Consider the following 25145-nt stretch of genomic DNA (forward strand, 5'->3'; position numbering starts at 1 on the left):
GCGTGGCCTTTAAGGAAGTAATAAAGTTAAAGCAGGTTCGTTGGGGAGGGTCCTGATTTGATAGGACCTTACAATATGACCTTGTAAGTGTCCTTACAGAAGAAGTTGGAACAGTCACCCACAGAAGGCGGACCATACGAGGAGCCCGGAAGACAGCCACCCACAAACCAGAGAAAGAGGCCCCCGAAGAACCCAACCCTGTGACACCGTCTCAGACTTCCAACCGCCAGACCTATGAGCACGTTTCTGTTTCTGCACCCAGCTTGCGGTACCTTGTATGGCGGCCCCGGCAAACTCGTACCTCTTCTTCCTCCATTTAGCAGTTCGCTGACGTTCCCCGAAATAGTCACTGATAACCCTCCCGTGTCCGAGCACTGAGGAGAAGTGGATTTTCCCGGTCTCAGTGCTCAGCCCTTCCCTCGTCCCAGAGCCCTGGCCCTGGACAGGGCATTGTCCCCACGGCGTCCCGCGGAGGCTTGAGGTGTCAGCTGTCTTTCTCGGGCTCTTCCCTCGCAGACTTTAAAGCTCAATATTTCTCTTAGATCTTCTGTCAGCACTGGACAGAGTAGACTGAGTGAGCCACTGCCCTGATGGTCCCCTGCTCTGCCTGGCCCCCTGCTCTGCCTGGTCCCCCGCTCTGCCTGGTCCCTGCTCTGCCTGGTCCCCTGCTCTGCCTGGTCCCCTGCTCTGCCTGGTCCCTGCTCTGCCTGGTCCCTGCTCTGTCTGGTCCCTGCTCTGCCTGGTCCCCTGCTCTGCCTGGTCCCCTGCTCTGCCTGGGCCCCTGCTCTGCCTGGGCCCCTGCTCTGTCTGGTCCCTGCTCTGCCTGGTCCCCCGCTCTGCCTGGTCCCTGCTCTGCCTGGTCCCCTGCTCTGCCTGGTCCCCTGCTCTGCCTGGGCCCCTGCTCTGCCTGGGCCCCTGCTCTGTCTGGTCCCTGCTCTGCCTGGTCCCCTGCTGCCTGGGCCCCTGCTCTGCCTGGGCCCCTGCTCTGTCTGGTCCCTGCTCTGTCTGGTCCCCTGCTGCCTGGTCCCCTGCTCTGCCTGGGCCCCTGCTGTCTGGTCCCTGCTCTGTGGCCCTGCTCTGTGGCCCTGCTCTGTCTGTCTGGGCCCTGCTCTGTCTGGGCCCTGCTCTGTCTGGTCCCTGTTCTGCCTGGTCCCTGCTCTGCCTGGTCCCCTGCTCTGCCTGGTCCCCTGCTCTGCCTGGTCCCCTGCTCTGCCTGGGCCCCTGCTCTGTCTGGGCCCCTGCTCTGTTGGGCCCCTGCTCTGTCTGGTCCCCTGCTGACTGGTCCCTGCTCTGCCTGGTCCCTGCTCTGTCTGGTCCCCTGCTCTGCCTGGTCCCTGCTCTGTCTGGTCCCTGCTCTGTCTGGTCCCCTGCTGACTGGTCCCTGCTCTGCCTGGTCCCTGCTCTGTCTGGGCTAGGGGTGAGATAAGGTGCCCTGGGGCTTTGAAATGTCATTGCAGAATGACAAGAAGAGCGGATATGTAGTTAATAGAAGTTTTTCCTGCTCTACAGACAGGTCAAAAGAGATTATTTCTGATAATCTCTCATTATTGGCAAGGCTCCTAATTCAAGTTTTTCCAGGTAGTCAAGGAAGGAGCAGAAGCTTCTCCTGAGCTTGAGGGTCAAGCTGCCCTTAGGCACCTCTTAGGGCGATTAGCTCTGAAATCCCACAACACTTTGTAAAAAATGATTTGAGATAGAGAGGAAGGGGGAGAGGGAGGAGAGAGAAACATTGATTTGTTGTTCCACTTAGGCATTTATTGGTTGATTCTTATATGTGCCCTGACCAGGGGTCGAACCCGCAATCCTAGTGTATTGGGACAAAGCTCTAACCTATTGACTCCTCGGCCAGGGCCTCTCAGCACTTTGTGACATCTCCCCTTTTCAGTGGCACCCACCACCTTTGGGATGAAGTACAAACTCCTTGGCCAGGCATCTCAGGACCTCTAGGACTTTGTTCCCATCTGTCCCTCCATTCATTTCTGCTGGACAGGGACCAGGCCCAGAGTGGGTCTGCCTAGGGCCGTCTGTAGCAAGCGGGTCCTTGACTTTGTGCAGGACAGAGTTCACACTGCACGGCCAGGTGATTTTGAAAGTGCATTTACTAAACCTGGGGACAGGGAAACAAGGAGGGGCTTAGGGTAGAAGCAGCAACAGGAGAGAGACTTAGCAAGTCTGCTTTGCTCACTAGAAAGTCAGAGAAAAGGGGCCCTGGAGACAGGTTCAGAGGGTGAGCCTGGGACAAGCTGCCGCTGCCCATTGCTGCCCTGGTTGCGAGTCTCGTGGGGTCCCCTTAGGGTTTAGGAGATTTGTGCCTGTGGGGGGAGGGGAAGGGGCCGGAGAAGGCTCGGGCATGCTCCCAGGAGGGAGAGTGTGTGCTGAGTCTTTTGTCTGGAGGGTGTTAATTGTTGGGAGTTTAGGGGAGGTCTTCAGGGAGGATCACAATAGAATAGTCACCAGCTCTTCCAGGTGTTCCTTTTTAGGGTCCTGGTCTCTAGTAATTGGTCAACAGCAAGGCAGGAGGTCATTAATCACTGTAGCTGGTCCTGGCACTGTCTTCCTGGTTTGGCTGCTTTTCCGGGCCTGGAGCTGAAATACGACTGAGGCCCAGATGCTATCTCTAGGGAGGAAACACCAGGGGATCTAAACTGCATGGCCGGTGAAATGAAAGGCCAGGGGTCGAAACCACGCGGCCAAGCGGTAGGCTGGGGGAGGAGAGGCCACCTGGGGGCGAGGCCCTACCCAGTGCTGCCCATCACCCACTCTCCATCCCGGTGACTTGTATCTGGCTGTAAATTGCTCGGTCACTTTGTTCAGCTATCTGCCTCAGTGTCCCCATTCCACTTGCCCAGGAATGTTCATAGTTCATACTATGCTGCCTCAACTTCTTACCCACTGAGCACGAGTAGTCTTCTAGTCCTGAGAAGCCACCTCTGGGACTTGAAAGTCCTGAGTCCTTCAGCCTCTGTGCTTCGGTGCACGGGTTTCCCCGGGAACCAGCACCTGGGGCTGCCTTCAGGACGCTCCAGAATCCTCCAAGGTTCAGGTCAAGGGCCACCTTCACCTGCTGTTACAGCACCGGGAGAGGAAGTGGGCGTGGCCGCCACCGGGCCCGTGACTCGATCACCTCCTGGTTCAACCCCTCCATCTGGGGCCTTCCAGACTCGGGGCCTTTCTGTGGCGTTCGGCCAGCCTGCAAAGTCCCTGCCGCCCAGCTCACACACTGCTGCTTGTGGGATGCCCCTTACCAGAGTCCCGGTGAGGCAGTCTGGAGAAGCTATTTCGATGTAAATATATGTTCAGGCTATAGTCCACACTTTCTTACCTTTAAGGGGAAGGCTGGTGCGCTCTGCGTCCCTTCCCCAGTCACACACTGGAGGATGCTGCCTCTTTCACGAAATGTCCTGCTTGGATGGACGTGTCCACTGTAGGGACCAGATGAGCTGAGTAGAAATGCCACACAGCTGAGTGTCCAGAGGGACCTGACTGCTCACCCAGAAACCCCAGACGGGGATTTTTAGAAGAGGTGATTATATATACATACATAATTAGATGGTATTATTCTAATTCAGAACGAGTCAGACCTGACAGAGCCAGGGGATGGACAAGGAAGTCCGTGGAGGGTTTCAAGCTGCCCCAGGCGTGTGCGCGAGGACAGGGTGACGCCTTTGCTGCTGTGGTCCCCAGCCGCTGAGGTGCTGAGTCTCATCGGTCACTGGCCGTGTCTGCCCTGGGGGCTGGGTATATGTCTCTGTCCCTGGGTTATTCAGCAAGGGTTTTACCAGTGGTTTGGTAGACTATCTGGGAAGCCAGAGTACTGAGAGAGAACACAGCTGCAGACAGAACAATGCTATGTATCACAGAAAGAAAAACACTTTCCAGCCCCAAATCTCTAGCACAACACCAATTTGGCAAAAAAAAAAAAAAAAAGCAAGGTAAAGGCTGGGCATTTAGGTCTAAACCTGGGTTGAATGTCTGCCCATTTCTGAAAGGAGAGATGGACATTAAGAACTGATACAGTTGCCCTGGCTGGTTTTGTTCAGTGGTTAGAGCATTGGCCCGCGGACCAGAGAGACCCGGGTTCAGTTCCCGCTAAGGGTACGTACCTCGGATGCAGTTTGTCCCAGGCCCCGGTTGGGGTCGCGTGGGTAGCAACCAGTCTATGTGTCTGTCTCATCTCACATCGATGTTTCTCTCTCTCTCTTCCTCCCTCTCTCCCTCCTGCTCTATCTGAAGATGAATGCAAAAACAAACAAAAAAAGAAGTGATACAGTCCAGCTGGTGTGGCTCAGTGGTTGAGCGTCGACTTATACACCAAGAGGTCGCTGGTTCAATTCCTGGTCAGGACACATGCCCAGGTTGTGGGCCTGTTCCCCAGTGGAGGGCATGCAGGAGGCGGCCAACTGATGTTCTCTCTCATCAATGTTTCTATCTCTCTCTCCCTCTCACTTTGTCTTTCTCAGATCAATAAAGGGAAAAAAAAAATTAAAGAAGTGATACAGCCCTGCCAGGGTAGCTCAGTTGGTTTGAGCATCATCCCACTACGCCTAGGTTGCAGGATCGATCTCGGGTCAGGGCACATACAAGAAGCAACCAATGAATGAATCAGTAAGTGGAACAACTTCTTTCTCTCTCACCTTTCGTCTCTCTAAAATCAGTAAGTAAAAACTTAAAAAGAAAGAAGTGATACAATGACCAAAGCAAGAATTGACTCCTTCAAGCGTGGCCAACATGTGTCAGGGGCCTTCTGCTTCCCACCCCCTGGGAGAGTAAGCTGTGAGGTGGGAGGTCATGAAGGACACCAGTCAGTCCTGCACTGGCTTAGCTCCCTGCCCAGGTGTGGTCATGTTGACATGCCGTTTTACACGTCACCTTCAGCAGGAAAATGGGGTTCGGAGGACCCACAGCTGTTACCCAGGGTGGGCCACCAGTGGACTTTCAGAACCAGAGCTCCTCTCCTGGCATGAATCCGAGTTCCCAGTTCAGACACTCGGTGGCCCAAAGAACCCTGAGCAGGTCGCTGGTCCTCTTCGAGCCTGCATTTACTAATCTGTAACATGGAGCCTGGGACGTTACAGAATTAGGCTCTGGTCTGGAAGTCTCCCAGGAATATTTGTATTCCTTGGCTGTAGGATCCACTTCAGCACCGGTCCTTGTCTTCACTTCTTGTCCTTGGCATCAGACCCAGTGACCTTGCAGCCAGCTCAGGTGGACTCCGCCGGCCCTTCCCCAGCCTGGCTGAGAAGTGGGGCCACTCCCACTAGGGTGGCTGCCTTGATGACCAGCTCAGTCCCTGCAGGGCCCTGTTCTGTGTGAAGGTCTCGCAGCTAGAAGAACCTTATAAGGACCATGAGTCCCAGGACCCCAGGAAGTGCCTGAGATTTGGGGAGATCACAGAGGCTTGCGATCACTGGCCTGAGGCCTTGGGGCTCAGCACCAGTGGCCAGTGCCGCCTCTCTCTCTGCCTTCCCCACTCAGCTCACGGCCCTGTTTTCCTCCTCCATCATGGACCCGGTCCCAAACAGGCCACCATGCCGGACCCCCTCAGAGACCTTCCTGTACAGACACGCAAAGCATACCTAGTGTACGCTGTGCTTGCTCTGGAGAGCCGGGCTTACACGTCAGTTGGGCTTAGACCCCAAGTTTAGAACCATGGTAGAGACCAAGCGTTGGACCCGTGACCTGGGCTGAGTGGCCATGTCACCACTCCCTGACTGTGTGACTTGGGTCAGCTCCTCATTTTTCTGCCTCCACTTTTCTATCTGTAATAATACTAAGGACAGCGGACATACATGGGCCTGAACTGGAACTGTCTCACTGGATCTTCTTAAACACTCCATGAGGGACCTGTTTCCTCGTGGTGCAGATGGAGGAAACTGAGGCACATGAAGATTAAGGAGCTAGCTAGGGTCTCACAGTGCCAGGATTCAGTGACATGGTGGCCCAGGCTGTGGCTGAAGGCACCCTAAGTGGTCATTATCCCACATTCTGAACTTGTCCATGGGGACACTCTCATTTTGCAAGGGTCCCCATCCCTGACACCCCCACAGCCAGTTCGGGGCATCGGCAGAGGACGAGTCCTTCCGCCGCTCCTTGGCTCACAGATGTCTGGGGTCTGCCGGGCAGCAGGTGGGCCTCACAGAGGGGCAGCATTGCGTTTGGTACTCCCCCACCCCAGCCGCCCCACCTGGGCAGAAGTTCCAAGACACCATCCCCTCAGCAATGACTGGGCCTGTGATGCCGAGAGACCTGGATCCCATCGCGGCTGTGGATTCCTGTGTCGGGCCATCAGTCCTCAGAACCTCAGTTTGCTCATCTGTGAAATGGAGTGGTGAGAATGAGACCCCCACAGTCGCCAGCGAACGCGGGGCGGGGGTCGTCCTTGCCCAGGGCGGCCCCAGGCACCCTGAACGCGGGCCCAGCGGGCGGGCCGCCCAGGGGCGGGCCGGGCCGGGCCGGGGCGGACCAGGGCTGGGGGCGGGCGCGGGGCGGGCCGGGCGGCCGGCGGGCGGCGGCTGGCGTCACAGCGCGGGCGGCGGCGGGGAGATGCGGCTGCTGGCGCTGGCGGCGGCCGTGCTGCTGGCGCGGGCTCCGGCCCCGGGTAAGCGCGGCGGGCGGCGGGCGGGCGGCGGCTCCGGGACGGCGATCGGGGCGGCGGGGCTGCGGGCTCGGCCTGGCGGGGGCACTCCGCCCGGCCTCCCTCCCCTGCGCGCCGCGGGCCGGCCGCGCTGTCCCTGCGCCGATGCCTGGCGACGGCCGGGCGCCCCCACCCCTTCCTCGGCCGGGACCCTGCGCTCCGCTCCGCTCCGCTCCGCTCCGCGCGGGGCCCCGAGCAGCCCCTTCCGAGGGCCGGGTCCCCGGGGGAGGACTTCAGCCGGAAGGCGCAGCCCGTGTCGGTTTGCTTTCTTTTTCCCCGCCGCCGTCAGGACCAGGGCTGCTGGCAGGTCAGCCCGGCAGGACTTCCCTCCCGCCTCCCGGAGCGGAGCGCCCTGGCGGGCAGGCGGGCGGGCGGCGGGCTGGCCCCGCGTGCCCCGCACCCGGGCGCCGGGGGGACCCGGCCTGGTGAGGCGGGGATCCGGGCTGGAGAAGTGGGGCCACTCACAGAGCACCCCGCCTCGGGGTGGCCTGTGCCGCACTGCTGCAGGGCCCCGGGGTTTGTGCCGAAGTTGCTGAAGCATTTTCTCCCCGGAGTCCTCAGGGCGCTGCCTGGAAGGGCCGCGCTGGCCGGAACAGCTGATTCAGTGTGGCAGTGGCTGTCCTCTCCTGCGGCCTGCTGGGTTCCCAGGGTCCGATGCACTTACCCCAGTTATCACAGCAACACTTCAACGGAATAAGAGAGCAAGTATTTCTATATCCAGGTGCAAACATTAACTCAGCTGAACTTGCCAGTAACCTCGGAGGAGGTGCTGTCCGTGTTCCCAGTTTGCGGATGAGGAAACCGAGGCCCGGGCCCATGAACTGCCTTGCTTAAAGTCAGGAGGCTTGTAAGTGGTGGGGCTGGGATTTGAACCTGGGAAGCCTGGCTCTGTGCTCAGACTGGCTGAGCTGTGCTGCCACTGTTTCACAAACAAGAAGGCTGATGCTCAAAGACTTTCCAGGGGTGACCCGGCTGCCCAGCGGTGGCGCTGGCCTTTGAGCTAGCCCAGATCAGAACCCGAGGCGTGGCTTGGATTGTCGTGGAGGGGAGACATTCGCCCATTGTCCCTGGCTCCCAGAGCAGTGGGTTTCCCGGGACCCTGAAATCAGCACTGTGGGAAATGTCCCTTTCAGGGTTGTCACTGCCTTGGCTACCAGAGGCTGCAGGTTTGACTGGGATGGTGGCCTGTGTGGAGTGGCCAGTAGCCAATGGGATGCAAGAGGGCACAGGGGTCTTTGTCCCCCAGGTTCCATGACCACCTTCCTAATCTTAGGTACCATCAGAGAGGGCACTCCCAGAGAAAGGCGTTTGGAGGTCAAGGACAGTCATATTTCTTGAGACCTCAGCTGGAATTCAATCTTTAGAGTCCCCTCTGGCTGTGCCCAAGGCCATGCCAAAGATAATGGAGACAGGCTCTGCCTGTGCCGCCTCCACCATGTTCTGCCCACTCTTCTGAGTGCTTCTCCCCTGACTCCTTGTCACCATCCCCAAGGGAGAGCGTGGCAGAGCCACTTTATACAGGAGTCTGGGCTCTGAACTGTGAACTCTGCTACTTCTCTCTTCTGGGACAGAGCGGGACCTTAGCAGTCACCTGGTCCCACCTCTCGTTTTACAGAAAAGCAAACCAAAGGGCGAAACAGTAGATGCCCAGCGGTCGTGCAGAGTGGGGGTTGAGAGTTGGCTCTGGAGCCAGAGGGCCGGGGTTCGAATTCCAGCTCTCCCATGTTCTGTGTGAGTTTGGGTCAGTGGCTGGGCCTCTCTGGGCCTCAGTCCTCTTGTCTGTGAAATGGGGATAAACGCATATAAGGATACACTGGGAAAATACATCTAAAGTGCTTAGAACGGTACTTGGCATGAAGTTCACACCCAGCAAATGTTGCCTTGGCCACTGGTCAGGGCCGGTGCCTGTCCTGCCCGGAGCTGGCGTCCGCTGGTAGGCTTCACCCCTGGCTCCAGCGCCACGGGTTTTCCAGCGAGGCCGTTGAGCTTCCAGAGATCTGTCATTGATCCAGACTAACATCTAGTAGGAATGCGGTTTCACTGCTGGGTGGTACAGAGTGCATTCCTTACGGATGTGCCTCCTGGCTCCCTGAAATGAGGGGGGCACAGGACCACAGCACGCCCTGGCCAGGTGGGCAGAGGGACTCGGGCTGTGCAGCCTCTGCCTCCCGTCCAGGCCGGCGCCCTGCCTCTGGAGGCTGCCCCCTCCCCCGGTCCTCCCCCGGTGACTAGGCCATGCTGTTCGACTACACTGACGTCCTGAGCTGTTAGAAAACATTGTCTAAATGGGAACAGGAGGAGTTCATTCTGTCCATCTCATGCACAGGAATTCAATGTGTGCTCGCAGCAGAACCAGGTATGGCATTTGTGGGATCCAGTGCAGAATGAAAATGTGGGGCCCCTTATCGAAAATGATTAAAACTTCCAGAGCATGACAGAAGTGATCGGACCAAGTGAGAGGCCCTCCAAGCAGAGGGCCCTGTGTGATGCAGGTCTCACACCGGGAAGCCAGTGTGCATGTCACATTAACTGTCCCCACCTACTCAGTTCTCAGGGCGCCAACTATTATCGAGAAAGTTATTTTACCATTGGAATTATCTTCCCATCTGCAAGTGAAGAAACAGAGGTCATGAGGGCTTTACTCCTCATAGAATCAGGTTTCCAACTTGGCCTTTTGAAAGCCAGCCCCTGGCTCTCTGCCCAGACCCACCAAGCCACTGGGAAGGCCCAGGGCCCCGAGCAGCCCAGGGTCCAGCCGTGTGGGGCACCCAGGGCTCCCAAGTAGTAGAGTCTGTGCTTATTGAAGGAATAAGGTTCCCTGCAGCAGTACCCTGTCCTCTGTTTGGGTCAATGTCTTTCCTGCCCACGTTGTCATATTCCTCCTTTAAAAACTGGCCTTGGAGGCCCTGACTGCGGTGGGAAGTCCCCTCCTGAAATCCAGCCACAGACAGGGACCACATGCATGGACCACGGGCCGTGGACTTCACCAGATGACGCCGATCTCTCTACTTCCACCAGGTGCCTGCGGCCTCGGAGCCTTGCACAGGTGGAACCCCTCCCAGGAATGATTCCTTCAACTGACTCATATTTTGTGTCATTAAGTCCAACTCATCCTTTGGCTCATGATCACCTCCCCAGTCTCTTCCCTGACCCGTAGACTAGATCAGGATCTTGTCCTGATTTGTGATCCTGTGAACTTTTCTCTGTAGCTGTGACACTGCTGTTGTTCCATATTCCAGTGTCTTTTTCTGGATGACCAGCTGCCTTCCCACTGGCTGGAAGGCCCCATGGAGTCCGGAATGTTGTCTTCTTTACACGGTGCCCAGCACGTGGCCGCTGCTCAGCGAGTGTGTGCTGAGTGATTCAGTGAACAAAATCAGCGGGGAGAAGTGGGAACCATGAGTGAGGAGGTTCCCCAGGGGGGAGGGAGGGCGTGGGAGCTCTTCCTGCCCCTCGGTTTCCTGCAGTGCAGGGTCACAGAGCAATTTAGTTCTCTGGGCCGGACTCGGACAGTCTTCTTCCTAGGCCAGGAGTGGGGGACTCTGCCCTGCTCCCGTCCCTTCGCCGCTGGCCCGAAGCTGGCTTGGCCAAGGCTCGCGTGGCTTGCCCTGTGCCCTGCAGGGTGCGTACGCTCTGTTCTTCAGCCTGGGACCCAGAAGGGAGAGGCCCAGACCCCCATGGACACCGTCTGACTCCACACTTTGGTGCTGCCTTTGCTGTCCTGAGCCCCATGGCTGTGTTCTCTGCTGAGCCCCAGGAGGCCTGATGCTGGGGGGTCGGAGGGGGTGGCTGTGTGCAACGCTCTCCTAGTGCGTAACCAGACATGCCGCTCAGCTCGCTTGGCCAGGCTGCGGCTCCCCCACCTGCATCTGCTCCCCTCCCGCGTGGCGCCTCCTCAGCTGCCTGAGCGTGAGCTGTGTTTCCTGCTCTGAGTTAGGCAGCTCAGTGCCTAGAGGAGGGTGTGACCCGGGGGCCCCTGGCTTTCTGGGAAAGCTCATCACAGGCATGGGGGGCCCCCAATCTGAGAGCAAAGCTCTGAGGCTCCACGGGCCCGTGAGCATCACCGTTTGTCACACCAGCCACATCTCCCACTGAAAGTGGTGACTGTCCGGGCTGCTGGCAGGCGCAGCCTGGGGGGCCTTCCTGGGCCAGGCCCTCCGTGCGTCTGGGTGCTGATGTCCTCTCCCTATAAGGACACCAGTCGTGCTGGATTAGGGGCCACCCCAGTGGCCTCGTTTTAACTTAATCACCTCTTTGAAGGCCTTATCTCCAAATGCAGTCACATTCTGAGGTCCTGGGAGTTGGGGGTTCAATATATGACTTTGGAGGGGACTCAATTCAGCACGTAAGCGGGGTCTTTGCACTTCAGCGGGCGAATCGTGCTGGGGCCACGTAGGCGACGGCGACGGCAGAGGCACGCGGCAGAGGGGGGAGGCCTCGCCCGGGGAAGGGGCTTCCATCTGTCCCGGCCGTGGGAACGGCTGACGGGCTGAGCTGCGGAAGTGGAAGGGTCACTCGTCTGCCTCCGGGATGGAATCTGGCCTCCCGTGGGGGCCGGGGCACTTGGCAGGGTCTCTGGGTTTCGGTCGCTATAAATAACCCCTCCCTCATGCAGTGTTAATAGAAGGAGACCGGGCTGTGGGGCCCAGCCTCGCTCTCATCCCACCCATATTGTTTCAATTTCCTGCCTTCCCCAGCTCTCCCTCCGCCAGTGGGGAGCCCGCCCTCGGGGGCGGTGGAGCTGGGCTTCGGTTCTGGAAGCCAGCTGCTGTCTGCCGGGCCCCGGGGCGCTGCCGCAGTGGGTCAGCCTGGGTTCTGGCTGCGTGGCTCTCACTGGGAACTCCCACCATGGGGCCTTCCACAGGGTCCTGGTGGTCAGGGGCGCGCTCTCGGGCCGGTTTACTGTGGCACCCAGGCGAGGTGCAGGCCAGGTGGTGAGATGCCGGGCGACGGGGCCGGTTCCTCCCCTCTGTCCTGTGCCAGTGACTGATATGGACAGTGATTGTTAGAGATTGTTCCGGAGAAGCCTGTTGGCCTGCATTCCTCCAGAAGCTCCCCGGCCGGCTCTGCCCTTGGTCACTGCCGACAGAGGACCTCGTTCTTGTCCGCAAGCTGCTTAGAGTCCAGCCGGGCATCCACCTTTTCTTCTGAATGTACTTCCACCTATTTTTTTAAGGTGACAAAAGACTGCCCTAGTGTGGTAAGCTGAATAACGACCCCTGAAGGTGTCCGTGTCCCAATCCCTGAGCCTGTGAATGGTCCCTGTGGAGCAGCAGGTGCTCCACAATCTGATTAAGTGCAGGGCCCTGGAGGGTCCCGGTGGGCCTGGCTCTCGGCCTGGGAGACGAGAGAGAAAAGGAAGGAACCTTGACCCACAAGTCATGTCTCCCCAGCGTTCAGTCTGTGAAATCAGTAGAGGGAACCATGCAAGAGGATGAGCTTCTTGGCTGAAATTTACAAAGAAGGTTTCATGTGGCACCTCCCCCAGGCCACCGGACACAGGGGCCACACCTTGTTGACTCAGCCTCTTTGCATCCCCAGAGTCAGATGTCAGATCTTCGTCTTCCTTCCTCCTTGCCTACCTACAGCACTAACCAGAGTTTAGAGCTCCTGGGAACTCTGACCTCAGGCCTCAAGCCCCTTCAGGTGGCCAGAGGACATTTGGGGGACGTGTGGTTTGGGATGACCTGGGCACACCTGCTTGCGTGTGGGGTGGGCTGGGAATAGCGCCACCGGAGCTGTGCGCTGGGCTCGCAGGATCAAGATGAGAGGACAGATGTCTGCTTGCACAGAGGTCTGGGCCTCCTGTCTGTCCCGGGTTCTGCCTGCCAGAGGGAGGTGCCACCCATGAGCCCCGGGCGGCTCGGCTGCCCTGCACCATTCGGAAGGGCAGCTCTCGGGCGAGTCCAGCTAAGGAAGCCAAGACGAGAAGTGGTGGCCGGGGCCTGGAGCTCCGGAGCCTCTCATGGGCGCTGGGGGCTTCTCTCACCCCTCCCTGTCCCTGGGCTCGCTCGGTCTTTATTCCTGCCCGTCAGCGCGCAGTCCAGAGACTTACAGCCGGAAACTGAGGAGCCCTGTGGGTCTGGCTCCCGGTCCCGGTTAACACGTGCCTGACCAGTGCCGATAACCTGCCCTGGCCACGGTGCAAACAGCTGAAACGGGCAGGTGCGTGAAGGCAGCCCCTGGCCCGCGCAGTGTCCGCTCAGGCAGGTGCCCGCGCAGTGCCCGCTCAGGCAGGTGCCCGCGCAGTGCCCGCTCAGGCAGGTGCCCGCGCAGTGCCCGCTCAGGCAGGTGCCCGCGCAGTGCCCGCTCAGGCAGGTGCCCACGCTGTGCCCGCTCAGGCAGGTGGCGGGACGGGTCCCAGCAGGCCTTGGGGAGGAGGGCCGGACATTTCTAGGAGATTCCAACAATCCAAAATTTTATGTGAAATAGTCTAAATTTTAAACATCAACAACTCATTTTAAAAAATGTTTAAAAATACCAGGGGGTCAGTGGCCTTCTACGTGGACAGGGTCGTCTCACAGAGGAGAACGTGGGTTCCCACGGAGGCCCCCCCAAAAGGGAGCCTTCATTGGCCATCCTGAGGGCAAAGAGTGGTCATGGAGGGTGTGGGGCAGCCGGCACTCTGTCCACGTGGCTCCTGTGGGCACCTGTCAGGTGCGGTGGCCTTCCTCACGGTCTGCCTTTTGTCTCTGCAGAGGTCTGTGGGGCTCTCAATGTCACCGTGTCCCCGGGGCCCGTGGTTGACTACCTGGAGGGGGAAAATGCCACCCTGCTCTGCCACGTCTCCCAGAAGAGGCGGAAGGACAGCTTGCTGGCCGTGCGCTGGTTCCTGGCGCGCCCCGGCGCCCCGGAGGCCCTGATGGTGAAGATGACCAAGCTCAGGGCGGTGCAGTACTACGGGAACTTCAGCCGCAGCGCCTACCGGCACAGGCTGCGCCTCCTGGAGGAGAGGCGCGGGGTGCTCTACGCTCTCTCTATTTCCACCCTCCGGCCGGCGGATCAAGGGCATTATGTCTGCAAAGTCCAGGAGATCAGCAAGCACAAGAATAAGTGGACGGCCTGGTCCAATGGCTCCTCGGAGACAGAAATGAGAGGTGAGCATGTCCGTTCTTTTGGGGGAGGCTTGGGGAGCAGGTCAGTGGTCCTCCGGACAGTGGGCCAGGCAGGGCCTCCAGGGGGTCTGCTGGGCTAGAACACATCATCTCAGCCTCTCAGGGCCACGGCCACGGCCACGGGAGCCAGGCGATGGGGGGAGGGTAGATCGTTCTGTGGACGCTGGGCTGTCATGTGCTGTAGATGTGGAAGCAAGGACAGCAGGGAGCGAGAGCCTGGCCCCATGCTGCCCGGCCGGCCCGCTCAGGAGAACCTTCAGGTTTGAAAGATGGGATGATCGGACGCTTCGCCTGGGGCTCAGGTCTGGCAGCTCGACTGCTTGGCCGTGGGTGCCAGGCACCAGCAGGAGGAGGCCCCGCTGGGAGGCCCTGATCCAGTCCCAGGCCTCAGAGCAGGGAGGCTGGTCGCTCTGACCAGTTGCCCAGAGGAACTGACCCAAGACTCGGGCTGTAACAGCTCACCAAGAAGTCCACCCAAAAATGGACAGAGGCCAGAGGTAGCGCTCCCCGCCTGCAGATGGACAGGAGGTGTGGGCCACCTCCTGGGACATCTCAGCTACCAAGTACCGTGTTTGAGGATTATCATTTTTTATCTCAGATGTTCTGTTCAAGAAGACACCTCCGCCCGGGCCGGTTTGGCTGAGTGGTTAGAGCGTTGGCCTGCGGTCTGGAGAGACCCGGGTTCAGTTCCCGCTAAGGGCACGTACCTCGGTTGCAGTTTGTCCCCGGCCCTGGTTGGGTCGTGTGGGTGGCGACCACTCGATGTGTCCCTTTCACATCGATGTTTCTCTCTCTCTCTCTCCCTCCTACTCTATCTGAACAAAATATCGAAAAATGTCCTCGGGTGAGGATAAAAAAAAAAAAAAGACACCTCCCACAGGTTTAATAAGAGTTGCTATTAGGTGCTGAAATTACTCTGCATGGCTTTGAGTCCGGTCTGGCACAGGAGCGAGGGTCATTGGGTAGAGCGGACAGTCCTCAACACGAAAAAGAACCTCATTCGATTGTGTACATGCACCATAATAGCAAAGGCATTAGTGATTTTTTGATAAGCCTTTTTCAAGGACTAAAAGTTGTGAAAGGTATTTTTATCCTATGTGAGTAGGGCTATGTTAATGTCGATAATTGACGAGGGTAGTTTCAAACACTCCAGCGCTGCCCTTGGATTCTGCTTACTGCGGTGACCCGAGGCACAGAAGGATACACTATCTAAACGTCGTCCACTTTTCCCTTTTAAGCAAATTAATTCAAGAGGATAGTCAGCTGTTAGTATCAATGTGTCTTTTGGCACAGAAAGCAGAGCAGCGCCTCGGATGAGTGAGGCTGGGGGGTCTGGTCTGGCCGTCCCTTGGCTCTGAAACAGACTGTGTGTGTCCTTTCTGTTTTGCTGCCACGTGTCCTGTGGCTGGGCACTCCGTCTCTTGCAGTAAGGTCGCTGCCAGGTGGGACAGACGCACAGGTTCCCGACGTCCAGGGAGAGCAGGGTCTGGTCATTCACGTGGCTCTACCTTCAGGGGAGAGGGCTCTCCCTGAACAGATGTATGTACTTGTAGCAAACCCCTGAGGCAGTTCCTAACCTTCGCTGGAATTGGAAATCCGCCGTCCCTCCTCCTCCTCCTCTCCCCTTCATTCCCTTCTCCCTCTCCACCCCTCCCCCACTTTCCTGGTCTTCCTCCCCTTCTCAAAAGGCTTTCTCTTCTCACGCTTCCCTTCCCATCCCCTGTGCCTCCCCTTTCTCTGCCCCTCCTCCTCTCGCCTTCCCTCACTCTGGTCTCTTCCTCTTCCCTCGGCACCTGCCTGGGACTGTCCCGCGCTTTCCGCTGGTCCCTGGCTGTGGCCCTAAGCTCCCCAGGCAGCTGGGCCTCCCGGGGTGTCTGGTCCGCCCCCGAGCAGCTGGGCCTCCCCGGGTGTCTGGTCCGCCCCAGGCGCCTGTCCTCACGCCTTCTCAGCCTCTGGGCTGGCCCTGGGTTTCTGGTGAGAAGGTTACAAACCTTAGGAAGCAGTGACCATACTTCTAGAATGGTCCACTTAGGCTTCCGGAGGTCTTCTTGGAGGGATTAAGGAGAGGGAACCCCAGGTCAGTGGCCTGAGAGCAGACAGGCATGTTTAGGAGTGGTCTGCCCAGGCTGCAGGGGTGTGTGGGGCGTGGCTCCTGTCCTTCCTGGGCAAGGTGGGGACAGGCCGGTGGCCCCAGCTCCTAGGGTGCCCTTCCCCAGGCCCTTTGCCTGGCCCCTCTCCAGGGGCCTTGTTTTCCTAAATCTGCACCTCAGTAGTTGTTACGTGGGAAACAAGATCGAAACAATAACACAATGGGAAGTTCTGTGGGCAGATACCTCTGGGTTGGAATATGAAATAGAAGCGCTCAGAGGTCCTTCTGGATCGAGTGCCTTTGGGCCCGGAGCGCCGTGGCCTGTGTTTCCTGAAGGCTCCCTCTCCTCTCCCGCTTCCCACAGGCTTCTCCAGCCATTGCCGGTGGGCACTGTGCTCGGGAGGCTTTCCAGCCCAGCCCCCCCTGCCCCTGGCCACCGCCTCTGCCCTCCTGTTCGCCCTCTGCCCTCGCCTGAGCTGGATCGCTGCCCTTTCCCTGTGCACTTCCAGCAAGGCTGACGCAAGGTCCCTCCCACTCTCGACACGGAGGTTGACTCACTGCCCATGCGGTTCAGGGATGGTTCCCGGCACAGAGCGCTGTCCGGGAGTGCTGGCTCTGGTCACCGACCCCGGTGTCCACACACCGCTTGTGTGCTGATGCAGGAGCAACATGGCTCACCAAGGGGAAGCATGGGAAAGCGGGAACGGCGTGCAGCGCCTCCACCAGGCCCAGCCCAGCGTTGCACTGTGAACCCTGCCAGACATTTTTACGCAAATAAAAATTAAAAACCTAATTCCACCCACACTGTAAATACTGGTTGGGGACTGGCGTGTCTCACATTGCTAAATAGTGTGCACATTTTCCGACGTTGCTCCATATGCTTCCACAGCACAGTTCTAGTGGTGGAATAATATTCCGTGACGTGGATGTACCACCACTTAGCTGCCTCGTTACTGTTACTGAAGTGGTTCTAATTCCTTGTCAGTAAATCTTCACGAATGTCCCCGTCCTTAGAATCAGCCCTGGGAGTGAGACTCCCGGGGCCAACGGTGAGCTCAATGTAAAGACTGAAACAATTTAAAGTGTTGAATTGGCCTATAGAGTAGTTAATGCTTGTGTATTCCCGCTGGTGTTGAAAATGCTTTTCCTATGGATTGGTTTGCATAATACATACTTTTTGGGGTGATGATGATGATGATGACTATGAATGCCGGGAACAAGGTCTGGGACACAGCTGACTCAATAAGGACTTGAATGAATGAAATGCTCTTGACTTGGTGAATAATGTCACCCTCTCTGGGAAACCGCACCCCTCTTTCCCTTGGCCTGTTCCAGTTGTCCATCTTAGTCAAGGTTCTCCGTCCCTCCTTCCTCCTCCGGGAGGCTATCTTCATGTGAGCCAGCCCACGGAGACCTCTCCACCGACGGGATCGTGTGGCTTCTGTTTTCAGTGCTGTTCACGCAACATGGTGCAGTCACACCAGTGGTTTCGTTAGCTGCTGTGGCAGAGGGATGGTGTGAAAAGTGTTGTATGTGAAGGAGTCAAACAGTGTCAGGACCGAAGTGTTAGAGTCAGTCTCCCCCGGCGCAGCCTGCTCCCCTGCCACCCCCGGAGGTCGACATTGTGGGTGGTGTGGTTTAGATCCGTCAAGACCCTCTCCGGTTGGCATGCATGCACACCCACACACATACATTTTAACAACACTACACTGTATGCTTTATAAGTACTGTTGATGATATTATATGTACTTTTTGTAATTGATATTACATAGCGAGACAATACCAAACCGCGTCCCTCATTCCTCAGGGATCAAAACTTAGGAAACTTCCAATATTTCATTAACACAAGCAGTGCTTCAGTGAATATCCGTGTACACATTTCCAAGCATTTCTATTGCTTAGATTTCTGGAAAGAGAATTGCTTGGCCTAAGGCTATGCATATTTAAATTTTTAATAAACAATGCAAGATGTTCTCCTAAAAGACTTCACAGATTTATACTCTGACCATCATTGCATGTAGTATCTGTTTCCCTGAAGCTTCATTAACAATGGATATTATTAATCTTTTTCATTATTTATCTCAGTGATGGGAAAATACTATTTTATTGTTGTTTTAATTTCAATTATATTCAATACAAAAACAATTTAATTTAAATTGTTGTATTGAATTAGTAGTGAAGTTGTACATCTCTTCATATGTTTGTTGACTGCTTAAAATTTTCTTGTCAGTTGCCTGTCTATAACCTTTGCTCATTTTTCAATTGGTTGTAGTCTTTAGACGTGTACCTTTTTCTGATCATTAGCTTGTTAGCTGTTACACACAGTTGAGAATTTTCCTCCTATGTGTTCCTTGTCTTTACACTTTATTTATTTTCTGCCATATAGACAATTTACATTTTCAGGATATTTACACGGTCAAATTTACCACTTTTTCCTTTATGGTATTCCTTTTTTCCAGTTTTTTTATTTATTTATTTTTTATTGTGATATACTTTATTTTCAACAAATTGCACATGGTACCTTGGTTTTATAGCTTATCTAGGAAGGTATTTCCCACTTCAAGCTTATAAAAGTGCTTTCCATATTTTTCTTTAATGTTTTTAAAGGATTAAAAGGAAGTCTTGCTGCTTTATCTGTTTGGAGTCCATTTTTTTATAAGGCGTGGAGTGGCTGACTTAGTTTCCAGATGGTGGTCTGTTGTGCGCACATTATCTGTTGCTCAGATAAAATCTCCCTGTCTTGAAATGCTGCATATTTTATAACCTAAATTCCTACATTTTCTGTAAACTCTACCACACCAATGTAGCACTATTTCAATTATTATAGAGTAGGGCAAGTCTCCTTATTATTCTTTATTTATTTATTTAAGTTAATTTATTTATTTTTGTTACAGATTTTTCTCCGCCCCCCCCATTGATTTTCCCCTCCCCCTCCCTCCCTGCCCTGTCCCTAGCTTTGTTGTCCATGTCCATTGTTCATGCATACATGCATATAAGTTCTGTGGTTTATCCCTCCCCCACCACCCCCTCTTCTGGGGATTGTCAGTCTGTACCCCACTTCCACGTCTCTGGGACTATCCCATTCCTCAGACTGTTATGTTCATTATATTCCACAAATAAGTGAGATCATATGATACTTGTCTTTCTCTGTTTGGGTTGTTTCGCTTAGGATAATACTTTCCAGGTCCCTCCATGTAGTCTCAAAGGATAAGAGATCTTTCTTTCTTACAGCTGCATAGTACTCCATTGTGTATATGTACCACTGCTTTTCTATCCATTCGTCTACTGATGGACACTTGGGCTGTTTCCAGATCTTAGCTATTGTAAATAGTGCTGCTATGAACAATGGGGTACACATATTCTTTCTGATTGGTGTTTCAGGCTTCTTAGAGTATATTCCTAGAAGTGGGATCACTAGGTCAAATGGAAGTTCGATTTTTAATTTTTTGAGGTAACAGCATATTGTTTTCCATAGTGGCTGCACCAGTCTGCATTCCCACCAGCAGTGCACTAGAGTCCCCTTTTCTCCACACCCTCACCAACATTTGTTTTTGATGATTTGTTGATGACGGCCATTCTGACAGGTGTGAGGTGATACCTCATTATTTTAATTTGCATCTCTCTGATGATTAGTGATGTTGAGCATTTCTTCATATGTCTCTTAGCCATTTGTATGTCCTGTTTGGAGAGGTGTCTATTTAGTTCCTCTGCTCATTTTTTAATTGGGTTCTTTGTCTTCCTTTTGTTGAGTTGCATGAGCAATCTCTATATATTGGAAATTAACCCCTTATCTGATGTATCATTGGCAATTATGCTCTCCCATACAGTGGGTAGTCTTTCCGTTTTGATGATTGTATCTTTTGCTGAGCAGAAGCTTTTGAGTTTGATGTAGTCCCATGTATTCATTTTCTCCTTTGTTTCTGTTGCCTTAGGTGATGTATCAGTGAAAATTCTGCTGCATATGATGTCTGAAATTTTGTTGCCTACAGTTTCTTCTAGGATTTTTATGGATTCATGAGTCACATTTAAGTCTTTTATCCATTTTGAGTTTATTCTTGTATAGGGTGTAAGTTGATGATCTAGTTTCATTTTTTTTGTATGTAGCTGTCCAATTTTCCCAACACCATTTATTAAAGAGGCTGTCCTTACTCCACTGTATGCTCTTGCCACCTTTGTCAAATATTAATTGAGCATATTGTCTTGGGTCCATTTCTGGGTTCTCTGTTCTGTTCCACTGGTCTATATGTCTGTTCTTGTGCCAGTACCAGGCTTTTTGATTACAGTGGCTTTGTAGTATAAGCTGAAATCTGGTAATGTGATCCCTCCAACTTTGTTCTTCTTTTTGAAGATTGCTGTGGCTATTTGAGGTCTTTTTTGGTACCATATGAGCTTTTGAGGTATTTGTTCTAATTCTGTGAAGTATGTCATTGGTATTTTGATGGGGACTGCATTGAATCTATAGATCGCTTTGGGTAGTTGGACATTTTAATGATATTAATTCTTCCAATCCATGAACAAGGTATGTGCTTCCGCTATTTTATATCTTCCTCTATTTCCTTTTTCAATGACCTGTAGTTTTCTGTGAATAGGTCCTTTATTTCTTTGGTTAAGTTTATTCCTAGGTATCTTAATTTTTTTGCCGCAATGGTAAATGGGATTGTTTTCTTAGTTTCTCTTTCTGTGAGTTCATCATTGGTGTATAAGAATGCAATCGATTTCTTGACGTTGATTTTGTATCCTGCTACTTTGCCAAATTCATTTATTAAGTCTAGTAAATTTTTGATGGAGTCTTTGGGGTTTTCTCTTTGTAGTATCATGTCATCTGTGATTAATGACAGTTTCACTTCCTCCTTTCCAATTTGGATCCCTTTTATTTTTTCTTCCTGTCTGATTGCTGTGGCTAAGACTTTCAGTACTATGTTAAATAAGAGTGGCAAAAGTGGGCATCCTTGCCTTGTTCCTGTTCTTAAGGGAAATGCTTTTAGTTTTTGCCCATTGAGTATGATGTTGGCTGTAGGTCTCTCATTAATGGCCTTTATTATGTCAAGATATGATCCCTATATTCCCACATTTGCTGAGCATTTTTATCAGAAATGGATGCTGGATTTTGTCAAAGGCTTTTTCAGCATCTATTGATATGATCATGTGGTTTTTGTTCTTCATTTTACTTATGTGGTGTATCACGTTAATTGATTTGCAAATATTGTACCAGCCTTGCATCCCTGGGATGAATCCCACTTGGTCATAGTGAATAATTTTTTTGGTGTATTGCTGGATCCGATTTGCTAGTGTTTTGTTCAGGATTTTGGCATCTATGTTCATCAGGGATATTGGCTGTAGTTTTCTTTCTTTGTAGTGTCTTTTTCTGGTTTTGGAATTAGAATTACGCGGGCTTCATAAAATGAGTTCAGAAGTCTTCCTTCTTCTTGAATTTTTTGAAATAGTTTGAGGAGAATGGGTGTTCTTCTTTGAATGTTCGATAATACTCCCCTGTGAAGCCATCCAGGCCCTGGTTTTTGTTTGCTGGGAGAGTCTTAATTACATCTTCAATTTCTTCTGTTGTTATTGGTCTGTTCAAGTTTTATGTCTCTTCCTGGTCCAGTTTTGGGAGACTATGTGTTTCTAGAAATTTGTCCATTTCGCTTAGATTGTCGAATTTGTTGCCATATAATTGTTCATAGTAGTTGTTAACGATCTTTAGTGTTTCTGTAGTGTTGGTTGTTACTTCTCCTTTTTCATTTCTGATTTTGTGTATTTGGGTTCTCTCTCTTTGTTTCTTGGTGAGTCTAGCTAAGGGTCCATCAATCTTGTTTATCTTTTCAAAAAACCAGCTCTTTGTTTCATTGATCCTTTGAATTGTTTTTTTGGACTCTATGTCATTTATTTCTGCTCTGATATTTACTATTTCCTTCCTTCTACTTGCTCTGGGGTTTTCTTTTTGTTTGCTTTCTAGTTCTTTAAGTTGTGAGGTTAGATAGTCTATTAGAGATTTTTCTTGTTTCTTGAGGTAGGCCTGTAGTGCTATGGACTTCCCTCTCAGAACTGCTTTCACTGCATCCCATAGATTTTGTGTTGTTGTGTGTTCATTTTCATTGGTTTCCAAGAAATTTTTAATTTCTTCCTTGATCTCCTCGGTAACTCATTCATTGTTTAATAACATGCTATTTAGCTTCCATGTGTTCAAATGTCTTTGCATGTTCTTGTTGCAATTGATTTCTAGTTTCATGCCATTGTGATCTGAGAAGATGCTTGATATGATTTCAATCTTCTTGAACTTGTAGAGACTTGCTTTGTGTTCTAACATGTGGTCTGTCTTTGAGAATATCCCATGTGCACTTGAGAAGAATGTGAATTCTGTAATTTTGGGGTGTAATTCTCTGTAGATATTTATTAAATCCATTTGGTCTAGTGTTTCATTTATCGTCTCTGTTTCTTTGCTAATTTTTTTGTCTAGAGGATCTATCCAATGATGTCAGCGGGGTGTTGAAGTCCCCTGCTATGATTGTATTGCTATCAATTTCTCCTTTGAAGTCCTCCAGAATATTTTTAATATATTTTGGTGCTCCTATATTGGGTGCATATATGTTTACAAGGTTATATCTTCCTCTTGGATAATCCTTTCAATATTATATAGTGTCCTTCTTTGTCTCTAGTTATGGCCTTCATTTTAAAATCTATTTTATCAGATATGAGTATTGCTACCCCAGCTTTTTTGTCCTTTCCGTTTGCTTGGAAGATTTATTCCATCCCTTCACTTTCAACCTATGTGAGTCTTTTGTTGTGAGGTGGGTCTCTTGTAAACAGCATATAGAGTAGCTTTCTTATCCAATCAGCTACTCTATCTTTTTATGGGAGCAGTCAATCCATTTACATTTAAGGTGATTATTGATATGTACTTATTTATTGCCATTTTTGTTTAGTGTGGTTATATTTTTCTTCCTATATCTCCTGCTAATTACAGCAGGTCTTTTAACATTATTTGCAGTGCTGGTTTGGTGCTAATGTATTCCCTTAGCCTTTTTTTTGTCTGGGAAGCTCTTTATTTGACCTTCTATTTTGAATGATAGCCTTGCTGGGTAGAGTAGTCTTGGATTCAGATTCTTGTTTTTCATGTCCTTGATTACCTCATGCCATTCCCTTCTGGCCTGTAGTGTTTCTGTTGAAAAGTCAGCTGAGAGCCTTATGGGGTTTCCTTTGTAAGTAACCTGTTGCTTATCTTTTGCTGCTTTTAGGATTCTCTCTTTGTCTTGAATTTTTTGCAGTTTGATTAGTGTGTTTCTTGATGTGGGCCTGTTTGGGTTCTTCTTACTTGGGGCTCTCTATGCTTCTTGAACTTGAATGCCTTCTTCCTTCACCAAATTAGGGAAGTTTTCTGTCACTGTTTCCTGAAATATATTCTCTAACCCTTGCTCATTTTCTTCTTCTTTGGGGACTCCTATGATGCTAATGTTATTATGTTTTCAGTTGTCCCACAGTTCTCTTAAGCTGTCTTCCTGTTTTTTAATTATTTTTTCCTTTTGTTTTTCTGATTGGTTGATTTTTTTCTACCCTATCTTCTAATTCACTGATCAGGTCCTCAGCTTCCTCTGCTCAGCTATTTAGACTTTCCAATGTGTTCTTTATTTCTGATATGTCATTCTTCATTTCTTCTTGGTGGTTTTTAATTTCCAACTGGTTGATTTTTCAACATTTCTATGTTTTTACTCATGGTGCTCATGTCCTTACACATGCTCTTGAGATTCCTCAAGATCATGGCTCTGAATTCTAGTTCTGTTAACCTTCTTAACTGCACCTCATTTATCTCATCTTCGGTAGAGGTTTCTTGTTCTTTCATTTGGCTTTTGTTTTTGTGTTTCACCATTTTGGCTATCACAGTGGGCTTTGGAGCCTGCCAAATTTTTCCTTGGCTGTTGGTGTTCTGCTGTTTGTGACTCCCTCTCCTGGGTTTGGATGAGGCAGGGAGGACCCAAGTTAATCATCACTGTCAAGTCTTACTTTCCTGGTTAGAGTTGCTAGCCCAGGGAATGATAGTTATCCTCTAGCTTTTTGCCTGGAGGCTATTAGTAGAGGTCACCTGAAGAACCTTGGTTTCTGAGTTGACTGAAAAACTCCCTGAGGTGCTCAGTGTAAGAGTATTTCCTGAGGGTGGGGCAGATGCTGGTTGGTAATGGGCCTCAATTAGCATTTCAATGGCCACCAGGTGGGTAGAATCTCTGGGGGAGGGGCAGCCTCTCCCCAGGGCCCTGGGAAGGAGTAAGATGACCACAGTCCTGCGTGGCTGCAACTCAGCAAAAGCTCTGAGCACCCTCCAAATCCCGAGTGTCCCCACACAGTTCCAGTCCAGTCTGCCCTCCCTCTGCTGGAGCCCAAGGTGAGTGGCTGCTGCTATTTTAGCCTCTGTCCCGGCTCTGCGCTGTGGAGCCACTTGGGAGTGTAACCTGTGGGCGCTGCTCCCAGCTAAGGTCGTCGCGCCAGGCCGAGGCTGAGGCCACCGCAGCTCCCAGCCGTGGGCGCAGCTCTTAGCTGAGGGCGCAGCTCCCAGCCGAGGCCACAGGTCCCAGCCCAGTCTGCTGCGGACTGTGGAGTCCCAGCCCCCTCTCACCTCTTCACAAGCCTACCAGGATTGAGTCAGTGTCCCTGGTTACGTGGTCCTCCCAGCTGCCTTTCGGTTGCCCTTTCCTGACAATTTGTCTTTATTTCCACTGTAATTCCAGTTTGGTCCTGGGAGATGGTCTGTGTAACTTCCATTCACTGCACCGCCATTTTCAGTCTCCCTCATTATTATTCTTTAAATAAATGTCTTGCCTGTTTTGTTTTGTTTTTTATCCTCACCTGAGGACATTTTTGCATTTAGCTTCAGATAGAGTGGGAGGGAGAGAGGGAGAGAGAAAGAGAGAGAAACATCGATGTGAAAGGGACACATCGAGTGGCTGCCTCCTGCACAACCCAACCAGGGCCGGGGACAAACTGCAACCGAGGTACGTGCCCTTAGCGGGAACCGAACCCGGCACTCTCCGGTCCACAGGTTGATGCTCCAACCGCTGAGCCAAACCGGCCAGGGCTCTTGTCTGTTCTTATACATTTAATTTTTCCTTTTCCTCCAGGTGATCTTACCTAGTTTTGTTAAAATTATGTTAGGGTTTGATTTTATTGGGATTTCATTGACTTATAATTACCTTGGGCAGGTATATATATATCTTATACATCTTTATGATTTTAAATGTTACTGTCCAGAGACCTGTTGTGTTCCTTAATGCATTCAGGGTTTTTTTTTTGTTTTGTTTTTTTATCTTAAGTAAAGATTTCT

General features: G+C 52.2%; 1 protein-coding gene across 1 annotated transcript in view; it reads left to right on the forward strand.

Moving 5' to 3' along the window:
• Window positions 1-6540: 6540 nt before the first annotated feature.
• The window catches only part of VSTM4 (V-set and transmembrane domain containing 4), a 95616-nt gene continuing 77011 nt past the window's right edge, over window positions 6541-25145 (forward strand). Inside the window, exons 1-2 of the mRNA XM_036265752.1 lie at window positions 6541-6598; window positions 13333-13731. Coding sequence (XP_036121645.1) covers window positions 6544-6598; window positions 13333-13731 — 454 coding nt within the window. The 5' untranslated portion in view covers window positions 6541-6543. The remainder of the gene's footprint in view (window positions 6599-13332; window positions 13732-25145) is intronic.

This window comes from Molossus molossus, unplaced genomic scaffold (genome assembly GCF_014108415.1).
Source record: "Molossus molossus isolate mMolMol1 unplaced genomic scaffold, mMolMol1.p scaffold_m16_p_17, whole genome shotgun sequence".
In the NCBI taxonomy this organism is placed as follows: Eukaryota; Metazoa; Chordata; class Mammalia; order Chiroptera; family Molossidae; genus Molossus; species Molossus molossus.